Source organism: Lolium rigidum, chromosome 7 (assembly GCF_022539505.1).
Source record: "Lolium rigidum isolate FL_2022 chromosome 7, APGP_CSIRO_Lrig_0.1, whole genome shotgun sequence".
Classification (NCBI taxonomy): domain Eukaryota; kingdom Viridiplantae; phylum Streptophyta; class Magnoliopsida; order Poales; family Poaceae; genus Lolium; species Lolium rigidum.
Genome location: NC_061514.1, coordinates 25,411,822 through 25,433,030, shown reverse-complemented (window position 1 = coordinate 25,433,030; position 21,209 = coordinate 25,411,822). Strand labels below are relative to the sequence as shown.

At 47.6% G+C, this 21,209-nt stretch overlaps 2 protein-coding genes across 3 annotated transcripts; both read right to left on the bottom strand.

Moving 5' to 3' along the window:
* Nucleotides 1-1,581: 1,581 nt before the first annotated feature.
* LOC124671053 (probable LRR receptor-like serine/threonine-protein kinase At1g63430) lies at nucleotides 1,582-6,295 on the bottom strand. The gene is made up of 13 exons (XM_047207490.1): nucleotides 6,181-6,295; nucleotides 5,684-5,828; nucleotides 5,240-5,311; nucleotides 5,021-5,164; nucleotides 4,773-4,922; nucleotides 4,197-4,304; nucleotides 4,053-4,123; nucleotides 3,218-3,457; nucleotides 2,920-3,125; nucleotides 2,710-2,842; nucleotides 2,457-2,614; nucleotides 2,166-2,378; nucleotides 1,582-2,054 (listed from the first exon to the last, which is right to left on the bottom strand). Exons 1-13 carry the CDS (start codon nucleotides 6,293-6,295, stop codon nucleotides 1,809-1,811), a joined length of 2,001 nt encoding a protein of 666 aa, XP_047063446.1. The 3' UTR covers nucleotides 1,582-1,808.
* An 8,315-nt stretch (nucleotides 6,296-14,610) lies between these two features.
* LOC124676020 (tRNA-specific adenosine deaminase TAD1-like) lies at nucleotides 14,611-20,724 on the bottom strand. Of its 2 annotated transcripts, none has more exons than XM_047212102.1 (9): nucleotides 20,301-20,724; nucleotides 20,003-20,080; nucleotides 19,442-19,540; nucleotides 19,045-19,217; nucleotides 18,886-18,962; nucleotides 18,635-18,754; nucleotides 18,472-18,559; nucleotides 18,201-18,343; nucleotides 14,611-15,182 (listed from the first exon to the last, which is right to left on the bottom strand). In XM_047212102.1, the coding sequence occupies exons 1-8, from the start codon at nucleotides 20,722-20,724 to the stop codon at nucleotides 18,233-18,235; spliced, it is 1,170 nt and encodes a 389-aa protein (XP_047068058.1). In that variant the 3' UTR covers nucleotides 14,611-15,182; nucleotides 18,201-18,232. The 2 variants fall into 2 exon arrangements, with proteins under 2 accessions (XP_047068058.1, XP_047068059.1); XM_047212103.1 differs by lacking the exon at nucleotides 14,611-15,182 and adding an exon at nucleotides 15,819-16,253.
* Nucleotides 20,725-21,209: the final 485 nt, after the last annotated feature.

Below are 21,209 nucleotides of genomic sequence, written 5' to 3'. Positions count from 1 at the left end.
GAGCTTGTATTGATATTTGGTTGAGACGGATACAATGCAGGTTATACTGTCCTCTGTGCCCCCTAGGGCGTATGAATGGTGCATTTCACCCGGGAGGGCTACATGGGAGAACTCCATGGAGCTGACATGGAGCGAGGTGAGCTTTTCCGCATTGGTCCTCCAGTAGATGCGCCCGCCGGCGTGCATGGGCAGGTAGTGGTTCGAGTGCGGGTCGCCTCTCCGTGGTGCCTTGATGCCATTAGGCGCCAGCAGGTGGGAGCACCACTCGCCCGTGCACGAGCTGTACACGTGCGGGCGCACCCTGCCGCCGCCGGTGCTCTCTAGGCAGAGCACGCGGAATGAGGTCGCGCCGCCGCACGACGGGAGGAAGCAACAGAACGACGACTCGCCGCCGACGATGTTGCTGGTGTAGTGGGGTATGTGCAATCTTGAGCTGGCGACGGGGTCGAACACGGCCATGCAACGGTCGCCGGTGAAGAGGAGGAGGCCGTGGCGGCAGTCCATGAGGCGCCACTCGTAGTCCTCCAAATCCAAGTCCGCGAGACAGAAATCGCCGCGACGGACGATGCCAGCGACGTCGCGGTCGGAGAGGCGGAGCGCGCGGTGGAAGGACGGGATGCTGGCGCCGCCAGCGACCGAAGCGAAGTAGCCCAGCAGCGGAGCCGGCGAGATGATGCGGTTGGCGAGGTTGCGCAGCCGCGAACAGGCAAAGCCGGCCCTGGCGAGTGAGGGCAGCGACGGGAGGCGGCGGAGGATCTCGGCGAGGATGTCGTCGCCGAGCGACATTAGGGTAGTGGGTTCGCGCTTGTGGCTGCGCGCGGTTGCCATCTCACCGCAGAATTAGTGACGGTGGGGATGCGCGTACAGGTACGGAATGGGGGATGGAGGGGCGGTGGAGGAAGCCGCCGGCCGGCGGCGCGTCGACCTGGTGCAGGGAAGACGGGTTGGACGGCGCCCGGCGGTGGCAGAGGCTGCGCAGCGATGGGAGACTCACCAGATAGCAGATATAGGGAGGCTGCTTGGGTGGGCTACGGCCCAACCAAATGCCCCTCTCCCTGCTGGGCTGACTAAGATGCACAGCCGCTTTGTATTATTTTCAACCTTTTAGTGAAAATAGTTTTAACACCAAAACTGCAGCACAAATCTCGGTTAGAGCCTAAATAAAGTTTTTAAAAAAACACGGTACAACGTAGACGCTCATATACATGCAAATACAATCACCTCTATGAACGCACACACGCACAACCTACCTCTATGAGTACCTTTAGAAGACTGAGCCGGCGGATTGGATCTTAAAATTAACGAAGTCACCACATGCACCTCGCTGTCGACAGGACCATCACCTCGCACTGAATGAATATTCCGCCTTTATGACACACACAGACACAGATGTCAAACCTGGAGTTTAAACTCTGTTGAGCTAGAGGCACAACCACCTAACCTCAGGTTTGTTCTCAGCCTAAATAAAGTTAACTCAGTAGGGACAACTAAATATAAGCACAACAATTCGATTTGGCACTGCTGTTATGCTACTCACCTCTCAAGAGATCGTGCGCCCACGCGACAAATAAACATCACAAGTACAGTTACAGATTTGGGGGTCATTGCCCTCTATCATAACTCGCACAATCAACAAGGAAAGCACAACAATATCTAGTATATCAGATTTAGCTGAGCAGCATGTGCATAGCCCACACTCAAATCTAGTCTAACTGAACCAGACATTGTTGTCGTTACAAGATATCATCTCGGTGTTACTGTTAGCATCAGAAAAATGTACAGTGGGGCGCAGGGGACGAGGCGTGTCGCTACAACGAGAGGGCAAGCTCGGCCCATGCCAGGGAGGACTCCTTGAGGATCCCGGCTGCTGAGAGGTCGATGCCCGTCTCCAGCGCCCCCGCGATGATCTGCATCGACGGCCGCTTCGACGGGTCGGGGTCGATGCAGCGGCTCACCACGCTGCAGATCACCGCCAGGTCCTCCGTTCTCACGTTGCTCAGCTCTGGGTCGACAAGCTTCCCGATCTCCTCAGGCTGCTGGAGGTACTTGATAGCCTACAAACAAAAATGCAGAGAATCAGAATGAGCAATGCAAAACATTCCATTTTGCTCCAGCTGTACATTTATGTTAGACTGAGGTTGAGAGCCAGAATGTTATTGGCTCACCCAGTCGACCAAGTAGCCTTTGTCCTTGCAATAAGGAAGCCGTCCACTAATGATCTCCAGCAGAATCACCCCAAACGCAAACGTGTTGCCTTGAACATCTGCCTGTTTGTCCTCCGAGGAGTCGCGGCCATGGAAAGAGGCCTTGTTATTGAAGTGGCCCAGGGACTTCTCGTGTCTCGAGAAGAGCATTTTCCAGCACTCAAAGTCGACCAGCTGTTTTCACCGAGTTAGAGCTTATATTCATCAAAAGATAAAGTTCACAGAAGTATTTGCTACAAAAGCATGCGGTACCTTGGGGGTAAAATCTTCTGTGACGTAAACTGAGTTGGAGTTCAGCTCTGATATTGCAAACGGAGGCTGCAACTCGGTGTGCAAATACCTTAAACCTTGGGCGATACCGATAGCTATCTTCATTCGCCTGAACCAAGAGAATTGGGCTGCTTCCCCATCTATAAAAATCAAGTAGAGACCAAATCAGTAACCCATGTTAAATGCAGTAATTGGGCTGCACATAATAATCAACACAATAAAGAAGCTAGCTTACAGTGTAGGTGCTCGTATAGGGTCCCATTTGATGCGTATTCAAAGACTAGCATTCTGGAAAATGGATCGCTTTCTCTGCAATAGCCCAAAAACTTTGCTGTGTTCTCATGATTCAACCTTGCCAGATCAATAACCTACAAGATTCATCCCATTTATTTTAATTTTGGGTAAAAAAAGATTTATGCACATTATTTCAGACAAACTAATTTACCTTGTTCTGGTAAAAGAGTTCATGCTGGCTAGTCCAATGACCCTCAAAGGCGCATAATGATATAACAGAAACCTCAGGTCCATCCTTCATGGTTCCTTTGTAAACTACAGTCTCTGGAGTTGAGCCAATAATGTTGCTAAAATCCTCACAGGCTACTTCTAGTTCCTGGCGACTTAACTTTGGCAAACTTTTCAGCATATCAGAATCTGAAAAAACATGAATATTTTTAGCAACATTATATGGACAGGAAAATAATCATGTAATCAAACATCCTATTTATATGAAGCTTAATACCAACCAATCAATACTGTTATCTCGTCGCTCCAACTTTTTGATCTATTCCATGAGGATATTCTTATAGAAGGCTTTAGCTTGCAGCTTCTGGAAGCAGTGATTGCACCAGTGATCACAAAAACAAGCAGCAGAACACCAGTTGCGATTTCCAAAACAAGAAGCCAAGTTGGTTGCTGCACTCCATCATGCTTATGGTCAGAAGGGGCACGTTTGAATCCCTTTAAATGACCAGCTGCAGAAGCACCTACAACAAATGAATAAATTTCAGTCAATGGAAGCTGAAGAAGTGAAGATGATCTTAGGCAACAGCAAAATGCTACTCATGCAGTTAACAGTTACAATCCATATTGGCGGTGCACTGATTTGAATATAGATTTTGCTTAAGTACTCCCCGTGGATTATTTCACAAATTTTAACACAAATTGAGGGCAGAGGTCAAAACTATCCTGTGTAGCTTATACGGGTAACTTGGACTGTAATCTTGGGCAGCATGCCAATAGCCCTCAACTCTTTTCAATTCCGAGCACACTGATCCAATGCCTAAAGGGCACAACTTACAGAAATGGACATGCCATGTCGCATAAGCAGCGTGATTTAAGGGATTACTATGTTCATAGCTAAAAGAAGGGAAAACATATTATCTATCATGAACATATAGAATTAGTGATGGAAAAATCTACAAAGAATTTTTTAAGTGCAATCTGTATATAGTTATAAAGCATGATGTTTAGTATTAAGCGGATTAAATTAGTTGAATTCAAAGTACACCATGTAAATATATCTGCTTTGTAGTAAATACTGCAATAACTGTGTTAGCTTGTAGAGGCTAAGTCACATACTTGTACAAATTTGATGAGCTCGTTGTAGGATAGAGTACTCATCCTGGAAGCAGTTCCCCTGAAAACTTGACCTGCATACTAGCCACGTAAATGTATGGACTTCTAACAGATATGAACAGTGGGAAGTGCTTTATGTAGTAGTACCTTGGAAGATACTTCAAACAAGGTGGGATTTTTCCAGCAAGGAAGTTGTATGAGAAATCTCCAACATTTAATCGAGGAGACGGGCATAACCCAGCGTGAGCTGTGGATCTGACAGAACAAACAGACAATATTCAGATAAAGTAATGGTATACAGGAACATGGCCACACATTGGTTTTGTTTGGTATTCTTACTGAAAATGCCACCAACAGAAAAATGCTACTCCCTCTGATCCATAATAAGTGTCGGGAGTTTAGTTCAATTTTGTCCAAAATTGAAGTAAAGTCCCAACACTTATTATAGATTGGGGGGAGTAAATAGAAGTTGCATGGACAAATTTAGCAAGTAGTACAACTGCAACTTGTCCTTTTGGCCCTATTCTAGCTAATCATTGCTCTGAAGATCAGCTCAACCTATTGTTCTGAATGAACCAGGAATCTTTTGATGCCGCAAATTTAGTTATGATAATCCTTGCACCATATCAACTTTCCATCAGTACTGAATTTACATGATTCAAATGTATCTACTGCATTGAGCATCACATACAGAAACAAAAGGAGATAGGAGAAGTCACCAACCCAGTATCTGCCATAGGTGAAAACCCAGTAGCATTGCTACCTGGAATCGTTCCTTTCAATCTGTTCCTGTCCAACCTAAGCTCAACTAGATTTTGCAGCTTGCCCAGCTCTGGTGGTATGTTCCCGGTTAGCCCATTGGAATGCAAGTTTCTACAAGAGATAAATGAAGTGGGCTTTAGTTTTCGTATCAGAGAAGCAGCAGAAATTGAAAATCCCAAATTTACAAACAAAGCAATTATGTATCTTACATTACGCTCACGCTGCTCAATCCACTCAGCTCAGGAGGTATAGGGCCAGCGAGCCGATTCGCGCCCAAATCCAACACCCGGAGGTTCCTCAGCGAGCCTAGTTGCTTCGGGATTGTGCCAAAAAGCAGGTTATGATCCAGATACCTGCCCAGAAAAGAGACAGTCGGTTAAACCAAGTCCCTCAGAGAAGAGCTGAAAGCACAATGGAACAGCACGTACAGTTCTTGCAGGAAGCTCAGCAGTCCGAGCTCGGGCGCGATGAATCCCTTGAGCGACGCGTTCGACAGTCTCCTGCACGCAAGACGCGGTGTCAAATCATGGGTAATCATCAGTTCCATCTCAGCATGATTTTGACCGATTAGGCAAGTACAAAACTTGGTTGGCCTTTCACTTTTGCGCAAAGCTACTGACTACTGATCAAACTGGCACATCAGAGCACTCTGTTCTTACAAGACATCTGCACATCACACATCAGAAGCATCTACATCACAGATGACACAATCATTCTTGTTCTGTTCCGAAAGAAAGAGTTTAGCTACCAACTCCTAATGACCAAACCGGGGCTTAAGTGTGTAGCTAGGCAGCAACTTTTTGAGCTGGCAGTGATGAGCAGCAAAGGGCGAGCGAGATCTACAAGGCGAGCGAGTGAGGGCGGCTTCTTACAGGGAGACGACGGGGCCCTGCGGCGAGGAGCAGATGACGCCGCGCCAGTCGCAGGCGCTCCCGTCGGCGTCGGCGTCGGTCCAGTCGGCCAGCGCCGAGTGCGGGTCGTCGATGACCGCGCGCTTGAAGGCGAGCAGCGCCAACACTGCCACGAAACCAGCGAAATACATGTCAGGCATTTGGCAGCATTTGCGATTCAACGATACGGACAGAGGATGGCACGGATTCGTAAGCTCGTAGATCAGGAAATGCGGGCATGAAGGTGAGCAAAGGTTCGAATTTTGCGCGCTGATTCCTCGGAAGAAGCGTGCAGTCCGTCGTCAGATCAGCACGGGGATTTCAAACAGGGTGGTAGGAAGGAAAAGGAAGCAGCCAGCACAGGAGGTTCATACCGGAACTAACAATTCACAGACAACGCCCTGAGATTTCGCAAGAAAAAATAAAGCAGAGGCAGTGTGGCAGAGAAAAAACGCGGCGCGAGCAGCGGCGGCACTGACCGTCGCCGCCGACGGAAGGAGGAGCCGCCGAGCACAGAGGAAGCAGCACCGCCACCCCGCAGTGCAGGGCGAGGAGCACGACGCAGGGGACCGGCCCGGTCCAATGCCGCCCCATGTCCGAAGCGGCGGTCCCAGCCCACTCTCGCTCGAGCAACCAGGAGATCACAGAGCCATGCTCCGCCGCCGGCGCCGACGCCGCCGCGTGGGGGAGGTGGTTGGCTGGGCTGGGGAGTGGAGGAGCAGTTGAGTAAAGAGAGAGCGGTGCGGTGCGGGAGCAGGTGCAGAGGAGTGGAGAATGTTGCGGTGATCTAGCGAGCGAGAGCGAGGAGGAAATAAATGGCGTGGCAGGGCCAGGAAGAAGAGGGTGGCGGATTAGTTATTGCGCCCACTAACTCTGCCGTTAATTTTAAATCCGCCAAACTAAATTTAGGGATTCCTCTCAGTGTAAATCCACCAATGGAACACATACGGGAGTATCTTAATTTCTTTATAAGACTGCTTACCGAGTGTAGTATAGGAGTATTTAGGCTAGTAGTTGTTTAAACGTGTGTGGCAGACTACTGTCCCTTTGAATCTTCTCCGGGGAGGTGTGATCCGCTTTTGACCGTTCCTTGCTGATCATGTGGTCCTCCAGTTGTCGCAAAGGATTTTTACATTTTATTACGGCTGTAGGTTGTTTTTTTTGAACGCATAATATATTAGGTCAGTAGGTCGCCTCATTAAAAACCTTCCAGTTCCTAGGTACCCTGGAAGGAAAAAAGTGCGTCAGAAACCTGCTGCCGCTGAATCACAGAATAGTTACATCGTTCGTGAGTTTGTCTAGAAGGAAGCTAGGGGGTTTATCGACCCAATTACACGAGATATTATTAGAAAAGCTATAATGGGCAATCTCATGAGCAACCTTGTTTGCCTCCCTCGGACAGTGTCAAAACGTTAGGTCGCCAATCTTCGATGCTATGTCAACACAGTCGGCATCAATAGCTGCAGCACTGCACCACCATCTTTGCTCACCTGTGCATGCTTGTATAGTTTCAGAGGAGTCCAATTTAGCTTCCACTCGATGACAGCCAAGCTCTTCCGCCATCTGAAGACCCTCTCTTAGCGCCATGGCCTCTGCCATCTGAGCCGATTGCACGTGTGGTATGTGAGTACACTTTGCGCACACGAAATTTCCTCTGTAGGCCCCTATGACTGCCCCCACAGCACCTGCATTTGTAACAGCACAGTATGAAGCATCAACATTGAGCTTTAAATAACGAGGTTTAGGCCTAGTCCACTTAGTTTCCGAACTTTCTATAGTTCCCCGTTCGACGACGCCTAATCCACCAGATGTACCAAGCCGTAACAGAGATTGTTTCCTTCAGCGAAACCGAATCAAGTCCCGGCATTGTATTTTCTGTCAGACAAAGCAAGTGCTCTAAAACTGCCGAACCAGCTCTATCTGTTTGCATAGCATCCGTAATGATATTTTGTAAACCCAAACCATTCCAAAGCTCTATTGTATTACGGCTGTAGGTTGTTAAAACCACGTCTGAGGGAAATGGATGTTTTCAATTTTGCTAACGTGGTTTTCACCGTTCCTTCTTGATCACGTGGTCCTCTCCAACATCTGTAGTATTTTTCTTTTTGACTGATTAAGAATTTACATTTGTTTTTAAGAATATAGTGGGGGAAAGCCTCTACTGTAATTTCTTTTAAATGATAAGAACCCAAACCCATGTCCCTGGAACTTGGGTGGCTAGGTTATACATAGGCTTCCCTAAATAAGCTACACTGATTTTTACATTTATATTGTGTGAGGTAAGTAGATCAAAGCTTAGGACAGGGTTAGCCGAAGCTTCATATTATCCACGTGGAGAAAGATGTCTAAGATGGGTTTTTTTGCATGTTCCATTACTACATTATTGTAAAAAAATAGCGGAATCATGAAAATCTCTTCAAATATGATGTGTCGTAAGGGCGAGACGAGCGGCAGAGGAAGAGTCGGGATAGGAAGGAGGGTGGGGATGGGGCAATGAGCGGCGAACAACAACAACCAAATCAATGTCACGCGGTACGACGAAGGGGTAGTGAGCATCCCATCGATCTTAGAGGTGTGGCTACTCTCTTGACTGTGACCCCCAAGGCAACGTGCGAGGAGAAGGATGAGCGTGTCAATGTGCATGGGATGTCAGAGCAAGAGTATAGGCAGGTTCAACGACAATCCTTCTTGAAGGCGTTGTCACAACTTCATTGTTGTAGGCCGATTAATCTGACTTAGTGATCATAAATAAATTGGAGGATCTTAAATAAATTGGAGGGTTGTTGTACGGGTGTTGATACAATTACCAGGGTAAAAATGTTATTTCTATAAGAAAGGAGAAACAGAGAGACAAATCACGCAATAGGGGAGGACATCACGGCGGTTTCGGATTCTAGAACGGCTTGTCCTAGAAAGTTCCCTCACTCGGCTTCTCCCAGAAGCCCGTATTCCAAATTCAGAGAAGTCCCTTCCTTAATATCTAGTTTTTCTTATATTTCGATATACTGTAGAATTTTGGGGTAGCTCCCATGAATGTGATCATTCCGATTCGAATGCGTGCAAAGAAACCTTTTGGGCTAGGATCCTGTCGCTTGGCATCCCAGTCAGCCGTAGAAGGGAAACAAACAGCTTGGGCTTGTACTAACGCAGTACTACTACGCTGGTAGAGTATTTTTGTTTGTTTGTTTTGTAACTTAAGGTACGGGCACCTCCAAATGAATCTGGATCCAGCTGGTCTGCAAACTGCAGTACTCCTTTGACCGGATGGAATTGAAACACGCTATAGGCACGCACGCATGGTCCTGCCCCTATCGCATTGTATGAAATGCTCAAGCTCCATGTATGTACTTACTCCGGTGCCCATATTTTTCGAAAATGGGCTCTTTATTACTTGCGCAATAGACCCGGCCTCTGCATAACTAAGATGCACACAGCCGCTCCGGTGCCCATATACAGTATGATGTATTAGTAGTCTATGCTGCATGTTATACGGCGTATTCCATCGAGTACTGTTAATGTTCTATTCCTTCTATTTATTCATGTGGTTATCGGGAAACGGACGGAATAGTACTTCACGGCCCTTTCTTCGGGGAACGAGATCCTCTGACGTAGGTGGAGAAACTGCAGAGGGACGTAGCTAATTCTTGATCGTTCGTTCCCGATCTGATGGCATCTGGTCCAACACCACTAAACATTAGCACCAGCCCACAGCCCAGCCCAGTTAACGGGAGATGAACAAACGAATGACGGAAAACGACCCTACGTCGTGCAGGAGCTGTTTGAACTTAATCACTGTTGTTAACTGAATATGAAACTGCAAGAACTGAACTCAATATGCTAATTGTTCCTCCTAATTCTAATTGAAGAAATAAGGAAATCTCCAACGGGCGCGACGCAGGACGCAGAACATCCGTTTGCGTCGCATGGGCCCGCCTGGCAGCGGCTAATATGTTTCGTCTTCAGGGCGGCATAACTTCCGAGCGGCGCGCCTCGCCTTCCGCCGCGTGCGCTGATGTGCGGCGTCGCAGCGGCTTATGTCCGAGCCTTTTAAAGGTTCGCTGGCGGCGGCCATTTTTCTCGACCACGCCATTGTTAGAGCCCGCAGTATCGACTCGACCGATGCCATGTGGAAGGCCTGGCCGTTCCGCAAGACTAAGAACAACCACGAAACTAGCGGCTTGCGGTCCGGCAAGAAGCCGCAGGTTGGACGGTACGTTCGCATCGACTTCGCGCGCCGCCTCTGGGAGGAAAACTGGCCGGTACCTCAACTCCAGGCGGGTATTGGTCCCTCCTGTGCCACGCGAGGGCCGAGAGCACCGTGACGAGCGGCATACCTCGGCGACGTCGACTACTTCGATCGCGAGCTCGCCGCGAACGACAACGACGAGGGCGAGTACGACGACGGCGACATGGACGATGACGAGGACGAAGATGCCGCCGAGGCCAAGTATGAGGCCTCGTCGGACGGCCATGTCCAAGGCGGAGACAACGACCACGACAACGGCGGCCCGGCGTGGGATCCATAGACCCAGCCACCGGACATTAGCGAGTAGGAGTCCATTGCGATGGCAATGGCCAATAGCGAGCTCGACCAACTCGCTATGTTGGATGGCCTCGCCATCTAGCTTCGTGAGTCGTCGCTAGCGAGCGCGGGGAGGCCAACGACTCCGCCGACCACGCCGACACGTACCCAAGGGGGCGCGGCGTCCGCTGCTCCTTCGACATTACGGGATCCGTGACAACCTTCACCACGGCCTCCTCGCTCCCACGACGGTCGGCGGCGAGTCACCGCATGCCGCCATTCCTCCTCCACCACCGGCGTACCAGCTTCCATGGCGGATGTCAGAGTTCATCGATCTCGACTGCAACGATGAGCAGTAGTCCATAGCTAGGTTTTAAGCTTTTTGATGTATTTTTAGAATTATGTAAATTATGGGTTTTTAATGGGAAAAAAATTATGCAACGGCCCGCTAGGGACATCTCTAAACGTAAATGGACGCGCTGTCGATTTCGACCATTTGGCCCGACGCAAACGGATGTTTCGTGTCTGTTCTAGCATCTGACTTGCGTCGCGCTGTTGGAGATGCACTTACTTCTTCGATTAGAATTAGGAGGAATAATTAGCATTGAGTTCACAGTTTCTTGCAGTTTCATATTCAGTTAACAACAGTGATTATGTTCAAACAGTTCCTGCACCACATAGGACCGTTTTCCGTCATCCGTTTGTTCATCTCCCCTGGGCTCGTTAACTGGGCTGGGCTGTGGGCTGGTGCTAATGTCTAATGGTGTTGGACCAGATGCCATCAGATCGGGAACGAACGATCAAGAATCAACTACGTCCCTCTGCAGTTTCTACACCTACGTCAGAGGATCTCGTTCCTTCTTCGGAGGCTTCGTTTCTCTATCTAATGTTTGATTTGTAAGGTCCAACTGTATGTATAAACACAAATAAATTTTCAAATGATCCTAGGCACTACCAGGGTCTCTTTGGAATGCCCTGGCTACGGAAAAGCAGTTAGTAGGGCTAATTGACGAGAGAAAAATGTACTACTAGTACCAACCGGGTCTCAGATCACCGCCCGCCGAAAGGAAGAAACAAAAGCAGCATTCAAGGCCACCATCATCAATCCAAATACCTGCTTTAATTAACTACTAGTACATCTTCTAAAGTGCAGTGTTGCGCCACTGTGCAATTAGAGCATCTCCAACAGGCGCGCTATATAGGCCGCGCGGCATAAAAACGTCCGATATAGCGCGCGCGGGACAGAATCAGGCGCTCCAGCAGGCGCGGTAAACGGCGCGGTGCTGTAAAATTTTAGGGCGCGCGGCGTTTTGCACAATCCGGAGCGGCATATCCGGCGCGTCGGCTACGCGCGCGGCATCGCTCGTCCAACCGCGAAAAATCCCCCGCGCTGAAACTTCCTCCCCGCGTCGCTGCCCCGAGCCCGGTCCCGTCGTCTCCGCGCGCCGCCGGCGATCCCGACGATGGACGACCCCTCCGGCAACCCGCCGACCCCTCCCTACTCTGTCACACCCTCCGCCGCCGCCGCCACTTCCGCCGCGCCGGCGCCAAGCCCCTAGCGGCGGCGCCGACGCCGGGAACCCAACGGGCTGCGCTGCGCGGGCGGCTGTTCGTCCCGCCGCGCGGGGCACTACACGCAGCGGCGCTGCGCGGCGCGGATGGCCGCGCGAGGCACCGGCAACGCGCGGCCCGCGCCGAGGAGGGAAGGCGCCGTCAACGAAACGGCCTCACGTCGGCCCCGCCGCCGTCGCGCCACCGAAGAAAGCGAAGGCGCCCGTCCCCCGCCGACAGCCTCCTCCTCCGGCGCCGAACCGGGCGCCTTCTCCTCCTCCTCCTCCGCCGACCCAGCCGACGCCTCCGTCCGGCAACCGCGCGGGCGCACATATGGTGGATGGTGAAATGCCCGAGAGGTAAAAAACACTTCTTTTTGTCGAATTGTGGTTTAGATGCATACCTAGCCGATGGTAATGAATTTCATTGCAATGTAGAGTGGATGATGCGGCATTCATGGAGACAATGAATGTTGGATCCTCGTTCTTGCATGACGATGAAGCCGCCTATGGGGAGGAGGAATATGAGGATGTAGATGAGGAAGGAGAAGGGTTGATTGAACCTCGCCCTCCCGGCCGGGCCGCCAACTACACCATAGCGGAGGACAAGTTGCTTTGCAAGACGTGGTTGACAATTGGAATGGATCCAACAACCGGTACCGATCAAACAAGAGAAACATATTGGATGAGGATGACGGAGTACTTCAATACAAACACAAGTGGGATCGAGCGAACCATGCGCTCACTTCGGTCCCGTTGGTCCGGTATCAACACCGATTGCCAAAAATGGGCGGGCGTGCAAGCCAACATCGATGTTCTCAATCCGAGTGGCACTAATGAGAATGATAGGGTAAGTGACTCTACTATGTTCACCATATGGCTCATATGAGAAGAATACGGTTGTACTTCATATGGCTCATCTATTTTCTTTTGCGCATATGTGTAGAACTCCATGGCTCAAGGATTGTTTAGGGATGTGGGAAAGAAGAACAAGAAAGGCAACAAGATTCTTGGCAAGCCATTCACCTTGCATCATTGCTATGAAGTGCTAGGGAATGAAGACAAGTGGAAGACGCGCGGCAAGTTGGATGCGGCAACTATGGCGGCCAATGCTACCGGTGATGCAACAATCATCGATGATGATTCAAGTGATGAAGGGAAGAAGAGAAGCTCCACTCCTCACTCCATCAACAATGGGCGGAGGAATGTGCCCGGTAGGAAGACCGCCAAGGAAATGAAGGGAAGGAAGGCCGGAGATGATGACATTGCCATGGCTATGGAGAGGATTGCAAATGCAAGGTTGCAAGCAAATGAAGATAGAAAGATGCAACGAAACTTGGAGAAAGAGGCTATGGATGCTATTGAAGCTAGGAGAGCCGCTTTGGAGGAGAGGATTGCCGCCAACGAGGAGAGGAAGTTGGCTTTGGAGGAGAAGAGGCAAGCCACCGAGGAGCATGCACGCCTAGCGGAGGAGGAGAGGAAGCTTTTCTTGATGGATACTTCCCATATGGATGAGAGGCAAAAGGAGTACGTCAACCTTCTTCGCGATGAAGTGTTGGCCAAAAAGAGATTGTTGCTAGCCAACATGAACACTTCCACCACCGGCATGTTTGGAGGAGGCATGTTTGGAGGAGGCATGGGAGGCATGGGCGGCATGGGAAGCATGCCCATGCCCACCATGGGAGGCATGGGCGGCATGGGAAGCATGCCCATGCCCTCCATGGGAGGCATGGCCGGCATGGGAAGCATGCCCATGCCCTCCATGGGAGGTATGGCCGGCATGGGAGGCTATGGAGGCATGGCCGGCATGGGAGGATCAAGCTATGGAGGAGTGTTTGGAGGGACCATGGGAGGCTCCGTGAGTGGTGTGTACGGGAGTATGGGAGCACCACCGGGAGGCTTCGTGTCTTCCATGAATGCTACTATTCCTCCTTCAACCCAAGATGACGAGGACGAAGAAGAAGGTGTTGACTTGGAAAATGCGGAAGTGTGATATGCATTTGTGATATGCATTGTTTCACTTTGTCCATTTGAACCATATGTCGTGTGTCATTGTTGAACTACGTCATTTTGTGTGTCCTTGTTGAACTATGTGATGTTGTTGCACTTTGTGTCATTTATTTCATGAATTGTGTCATTTCTTTCATGAATTGTGAATGCAAAATAGACTAGAAATCTGTTTTCCGCGCCCGCGCGCGCTGTATTTTGCAGCGCACTGGCGGAGGACCATTTTTCCTGCGCGCGCACGCGCTGTATTTTGCCGCGCCCGGCGGAGGAAAAAACGGCACAGCGCGCCATATCTGTTTACCGCGCGCGGATTCTTGGTTTTAGCGCGCCGCGATATAGCGCGCCTGTTGGAGATGCTCTTAGGAAGAAAAGAGATTCCAACTAATTCTTGGCAGGACTGCACTGCACTGTACTCAGTTTGATAATAATGATACACTAACTTTATATTCATCCTCTGCCTCTGGACGGCCATTCTCACGTAGAAATGACATCTACTCTACTCATGCTTCTACAGCTGGTACTACTTGGATATGCAGCATGCGAGACATGGCCCCCATGTTTGCGTGTGAAAATGTGTGGGATAGGCCTTGAGTGATTTGGAAGCAAAACTAGCACCAAGATGGCTGCCTCCTTGATTTCTCACACTTTGGGCTGTGGGGTCAGCACACTTTGGTAATATATTTGCACAGTTCAAGACACATGAAAAATTAGCATTTCCTTCAGATTATGGGCACTGGCCAAGCATGTGAATAGGTAACAATATCATTGCAGTGAGTGCCAAGATAGATGTTTCTGTCCATCCGTCTACCATGTTCCTGAATCCAGAATACAAGCAAGGCCAAGAACATGCACATATCCTTTCTGCAAAAGGGTAGTAATGTTTTTCTTAAGCTAGCTGTGAGAGGAGGGGATCACCTTCATTTTCAGCTCTAGAAATGACAGGTTTTTCTCTGAGGTGGGTGGGTCCTTGTCCCTAGAGGATGATGGCACACCTACTAAAGATCTCAGTGGCCATGTTCCCAGCTGAAAACAGGGGGTACTACTAGTCAAGCCATTTTGCGAATAAAATAAATAAATAGGAACAATTGTGATAATCAAGGGCAGCACTGTGCTCATCATATCATACGCAAGGATGTCTTGTGGTGTTCAAGGCAGTGCATGTGCTCACTTGGGGCCAGGTCTTTTTGGTCTCCCTCCTGCCTCTTCTATCTTTCCCTCTCTGAGGTTGCCACCTTTTAATTTCAGCAAATCATCAAATGGACCCATCACCCCATGTCAACAGCCATATCCAACCTATCTTCTTTCTTCAATTCCATAAAACAGTTCTGTCCGGAGGCTGAGACAGTGAGATTATCATCCCAACACCTGTTTTCTCCTCCCAAGTATGATTACTTGATTAGATCTGCACCAGCAAAAGTGTTTTAGAGGACAAAAGTGTGGTACTTAGCAATGATCCAGGAAGCAGATGCTGGTGGCCTTTGATGCGATGCTTTCGCAAAGTAGCTGGTAGTTAATGAGAAAGGAAGATGAGATGATAAAATAAACTAAAGTTTCAGAGAAAAAACATATAATAAAGGGGACAAGAAGGCTTTTTGATGCCTTGTCATTTGTGTTGGATAATTGCAGCCATCCTGCCCTGATCTATGCATGCATGCACCAGGTTCCGAGCATAACAGACAACATGCATAGATTCTGGAGAATTGGATTATCGAACTGTTTTCTAAAACCAAGCTTACAATTGGTTTTGTCTGGTTTGTTTATAGGTAAGCTGTACAAACACCTTTTAGACACTGACCATTTTTTCCCTTCAAATTGGCACTGGTCTTCTAGATAAACGCCACTGCTCTCTGTTCTCATGTATCAACATGAGGAGCAGAAAAAAAATGCGCATCTGTTTTGTACTTTATATCGTCTGACAGTAAAAGTGTGTGAAGTGTGAACTGAAGCAGTAGTGTAGAATAGTGGTGTGAGGCTGAAGCAAGTACATCTTTTTTTGAGGAGATCCTAAGCAACACCAAAGTCCTCTACTCAAATACTCTCACTGCACCCTGTACCATAAACAGACAAACATCATGCATAGATTCTGGAGATTTGGATTGTTAAACAGTAGCTAGTTCCTAAAACCAAGCCTACAATTTGTTTTGTCTGGGTTTTTTATAAGCAAACTCCACAAGCCATACATGGTGGCCATTTTTACCTTTCACACCGGCATTCTCAGACTCTCTCATGTATCAACATAAAAAAAAAGATTTAGAAAAATCCACATCTTCTCTACTTTATATCTCCTGACAGCATGTGGGTGAAGTGGTAGTGTAGAACAGAAAAGTGGTGTGAGGCTGAAGCAAATACATCTTTTTTTGAGGAGATAGCAAGCAACACCAAAGTTCTCTCTACTCAGTACTCGCTGCACCCAGCACCATACCATAAATCCCACAATGTGAGGCTCCAACTGGCACTGACTTGCAAATGAAGCCTAAAAGACAGACAAACAAACAAAGAAACAAGAAATGTCAAGATCTCTTGCAGCTTTTTCCTTCTAGCAGTTTGTTTAGCTCCAAAAAGGAAAAAAATATGCTGGAAGAATAGAACAGTGGAGCACTGGAGCCAGAATCAGGAACTTATTGGTGTACTGTGCTGTGGTAGGCACTTTTGGCCTGATATGTTGTCAATAAGTACTTGTCAGTTTCTCAACGACTGGAGTGAGGACAAGAGTGGAGAGTTTGGTGTGTATTATTTGGGAGGGCCATCGACTATTTAGATCATTTGGCATGGACCGATGGAGAAGTGCCAGGGCCATAATATAGCTATCTCAATTATTAAGTCTGCACATTTTTGTTTCATTTCAGCATCCTGTAGTTCAGCACACCACTGTGTAGGCAATTCTGCACTTTTTTTTTGGGTGCCAACCAGAAGTTGAAATCGAAGCAAAACAAGTATAGAACCAAAACATAATGATTTTATCGGCTGCTTGCTCAGCGGTTAACTCTCACTCCTTGTATCCTCAAAGTCGCCGCTAGCAATAGCATGGCGTGTTTTCCTATGTTTCTGCAACAACTTTTATTTATCCAAAAATGGCCTTGTTTGTTAGCAGCTGTATTACTCCTGTTTTGAGAGCAGTTAACCCGTACCACGCAACAGTGTGCTTACAACAAGTTTGGCCAGCACACGGAAACTACAGTAATCCTGAAAAGGTAGACCTAACTCTGCACTTCCTTCTATTTTAATTGAATTTTATCATGTTTAGCACGACTGTGAAAAAATATGCAAAAACATGGGGGTCTTAACCAAGAACTTGCTGGTGGCCATTTTGCACACTGCCGGAATGAAGCACCCTTACGAGCGAATCAGAAATTCGCGCTCAACTATCGCTTTTGATTGTTAAATTACTCCAATCCTGTCTGGCCTCAGACATGAACCAGTGTCATCGCTCTGTAAATTTACCTCTCCAAGTCTCCAGGATTGGAAAGAGAAAGAACTGACAACTGTTAATCAGATCTTAACAAGGAATAAAGTGCTCAAGAGTGTGACTGAGCGTATCACAGATCAATATGACCAGGCATGAAGAATGTTGTATTGTAACCGAATACTGCTTTGTGTACCTTCGGACGACTCGGTAGGTCTATGATTTGCCTTAATTAGTACAGAAGTTGCTAAGCACAATCTAATAAAGGTTACTAACAGATCAAAATCAACAACTTCAGCCTAAGGTTCTGGGAGCACATAAAACGAAGTAGAAAGCCTAGACTGAACCAAGAAACTCTGTTGCTATTGACGGAGAAGTTATACCAGGCAGACATATCATACTTCAACTCTTCAACCATTAACTTTAAATGAAACCAAAGGGTCAGCACAACTAACATAAAAGAGAAATTAAACGGTTTCTCCATGTTTAGGACATATCCAGAACTGAAGATTACCTGTGCAAGTATGGCATGCGCAAACACTTTCTGTATTTCTTGGCATTATGCCTTGTGAATGTTTTTCCAGATTAACAATGTATCGAAATTAGAAGCCTCTATGGGTATTTCCAGCTGTTACTTCAACACATGCCCTCTTGTCATGTATTGAAAAGTGACTAGCTAGTAGCCAGCAATGAAGAGCAAAGATCCAGCCTTAGCCTAAATCAGATTATGCATGTTGGGGCATTTGATAGACAAATACAGTGGGCCTAGACCTAACGAGCTACACAGCTAGAGTAAAGATATTTAATGTGTGACGACTCCTTCATCTTTTCTTCTTCTCTCTAACAACTAGACGAACAAAAAATACACAGTTAACAATCCCTAAAACACCTCATAGTGTCAAACGTCACACAGCTTTGTAGGTTTCCTACAGGCTACAGTTGTTCAGTGCTTCCGAGTTGTGCAGAAGTATACCAACTGCTAAACTAGCTGAAATCAAGAGAACTTCACACACGAACCTCTGGCATGCAGCATTGAACGTGGATGGTTATCACCGTTGAACTTTAAATGAATCAAGAGATGCTGGCTTGGCACGCCAGCGGCCAAAAAATGGGGCCTCTCTAAGAAGCTCAAGCATCTGCTGGTACTCACAAGCCATATCCTGAAACAGGGATCAGACACAATCATTGATTGCAAAGAAATAGGAATTTTTTGCGTTATCCTAAGTTCCTAACTCATTATGCATTTATGCATTTGTGTAATTAGGTTTTACAGTATAAGATAAAATACCTTGATTGCACGATAGGACAGTTCCTCATGCTGGAAGTTTGTGACTAATGGATGTTCAAGTGAAATAAAGGCCTCTGCCAATCTTATCCTTCAATTGAAACACAGATTATCATGACATGTTTGCACCGGGATACTAGGAATGGGAAAGGAAACTCCCTCTTACTTGCAGAGCATTGACTCGGTGGAGGGTAAGCATGCTGCCTTTGAAGATGTACCTTGTTTTCTCCCAGTTGTTCCTAAAATAACTTCATGCAAACCGGATTTATTCCAGCATATTGAGTACCTAATTAAAGATAAAAGGCAATGCTAAGCTTTTCTAAAAGTTCAAACGAAAAATGGTACATATAAATACACACACAATAAGAATAAAATGAAAAAGATTTCCAAATGGCAACAAACCATACAACTAACTACCCGCATGTCAAAGAGGGCATATCTCCCGGAGTCTGATGAAACTCTTTCGGCGGAATAGGTGCCTCGAAAAATAGTGGCTGCAGGCATAAAAAAAGGTCTAACATGACTCATGAAGATTTTTTTAGTCTTACTGCTGAACTAGAAGAAAAAAAAAACAACCTTGTTTGGTTTGAAAGAGGCAGGGAATATTCTGGATAGAGAGGACAAACGTGAACAAAGAACTTTGTCAACGTTACTTTCAATACAAAACCCTTCAGGTGCACCATCAGGGGACTGTCCAATGGTAACGGTGGACAAATACAAGGGTTCCAGAATGTGTGACAGCAATGCACCTGCAGAAGAACACCGATCAACGAAGGCATCACAGTTGATCCAGTAAGAAAATTCATGATCAGTAGAGGGACACGAATATAACAGAATTTAGAACAAGAAATGGTTGCCATTAAAAAGTGATCTGTACCATATACTTTATGTACATCACATGGCCATTAAATATCAAAATAAATGATCTTACATAGTCACAATATGGATCTGCAATTGGTTCAGAAAAACAGACCTTGAATTCCAACGACGCACCAGCGAGTAATTTTGTCAAAACAGCTCATTGACAAGGTTGTATCACCACGCCCTGGCTTCCTCTGAACAAAACCACCATCTGATACACAAAGCAGTATGTCAATAAGAAAATGTGTAATCAACTCGTAACAATGCAAACAAAAATGATAGGTCTATCCATATTCGAAGATATATGAAACACCTAAATGATCTATAAGTGTGCGTCCCCCCTCCCAACAAGTTAAGTTTGCAACAAAAATATTTAGATGCCCCAATTCCAAGTCTAGCAAACCTCTTGCACTTTGATCAATGGTCAGTGGTCACTAATGCACTAATGTCGAGTTGGCAACTAGCTAAGTGCATCACACTTCCATGGCACTGCCCAATTCACGAAACCATCATGACACAAAAAAAATCTGATAGATAAACTAAATGATCCTGAAATCTTTGTACCAGGTCATGGGCCAATTCAGCCAGTTTGCCAAATCTAAAGGTCATTTGTATCAGCTCCAGGCATTGACCTACAGCTATGCTGAACACCAAGGATAAGAAAGAAGCATACCACCGCATCCATTCACCACAATGTCTGGCTGTATCCTTGGAACCTCTGAGGGTGACGGCGGCACTGGCATGACCCCACCTGCACCACCAATTCACAAAACAATTTAACTAAGATCAATTTTGCATACTATGCGCTCCAGACGACAATTCAGCTTTGGAATGAACAAGTACTATCAGGAACGCAGAAAACAATTCAGCTTTGGAACGAACAATATCAAAAATTCATACACATGAGCTGGGTGAACACACAAGAAGATAATACAGCACTGAAAGAACAACATCGAAGAGCATGCACATACATGGGAGCTGAGTGACGTAGAGGTGCAGCTGATACCCGTCCCTCAGCCTCCACCGCCCGCCGGAACCGGACGGAACCAGCCAGCTCGGAGGGCTGTCGGCGCCGATCTCGGCGTAGAGGAGGCGGAGCAGCGCGCGGCGGGCGACGACCTCGGCGTGGGCGTCGTGGACGAGGTCTCCGCGGGGGCCCAGGCGGGACGCGCCGAGGCACTTGGTGCCGGTGGCGAGGGACAGGACCTCAGGGCCGAGCGGGTCCTGCGGGGAGGAGAGCAGGAAGGCGGCGAGCACCGTGGACTCGCGCCCCTGCGGCTTGCCCTTCTTGGGGAGGGAGGAGTAGCGTCGCAGGGCCGCCGAGGAGGCCGCGCTGTCCCACTGGACGCCGTCGCGCGGCGGCGTCGGCGTCGGCGGCGAGGTGGAGCGGTGCATGGCGGCGCGTGGAGAGCGTACAGAGTTCAACGGAAAAGAGAAGGAAAACGTATTAGAGAACAGAAGACGGTCAACTGATTCTACGCTTTTATGTCACGGTTGCGGAAACTGTAAATACAACTTCCAAGTTCCAAGCCTTGGGCTGTAAACTATGAACGTCTAGATACGTCCAAATTAAGTCAAACTTCGAACATCTATTTATGGTCAGAGGTAGTATGATGTATTTGTAATTTTGTTTCATAGAAAAGAAAAAAAAAATAACAAGGCACTTAAAACTTTTGGGATGAACCGCTTTGGCTTGACAAGGTAATATAATGGGCCTCTTGGAAATGGGACATGCACATCGACGCCAAAATGCAAATTCCATATTTACTGAAAACAGAAATTCCGTTTTTGAGTTTGTTCTGCCGGAAACGTTGTTTCATAATTGTTTCTGTTTTCGCTAAATAAAATTCCGTTTTCGTTTGCGGATTGCAAAATCCGTT

Bases quoted from the DNA above. Each gene is read 5' to 3' on its own strand.
- LOC124671053 (XM_047207490.1), bottom strand. From the start codon at position 6,295: ATGGGGCGGCATTGGACCGGGCCGGTCCCCTGCGTCGTGCTCCTCGCC. The intron at 5,829-6,180 runs GTCAGTGCCGCC...GTTTCGTGGCAG, and splicing joins TCCTTCCGTCGGCGGCGACG to TGTTGGCGCTGCTCGCCTTC. The intron at 4,923-5,020 runs GTAAGATACATA...TATCTCTTGTAG, and splicing joins TTGAGCAGCGTGAGCGTAAT to AAACTTGCATTCCAATGGGC.
- LOC124676020 (XM_047212102.1), bottom strand. From the start codon at position 20,724: ATGCACCGCTCCACCTCGCCGCCGACGCCGACGCCGCCGCGCGACGGC. The intron at 19,218-19,441 runs GTCTGTTTTTCT...GTTCTTCTGCAG, and splicing joins GTGCGTCGTTGGAATTCAAG to GTGCATTGCTGTCACACATT. The intron at 18,560-18,634 runs GTAAGAGGGAGT...TTTCAATTGAAG, and splicing joins ACCGAGTCAATGCTCTGCAA to GATAAGATTGGCAGAGGCCT.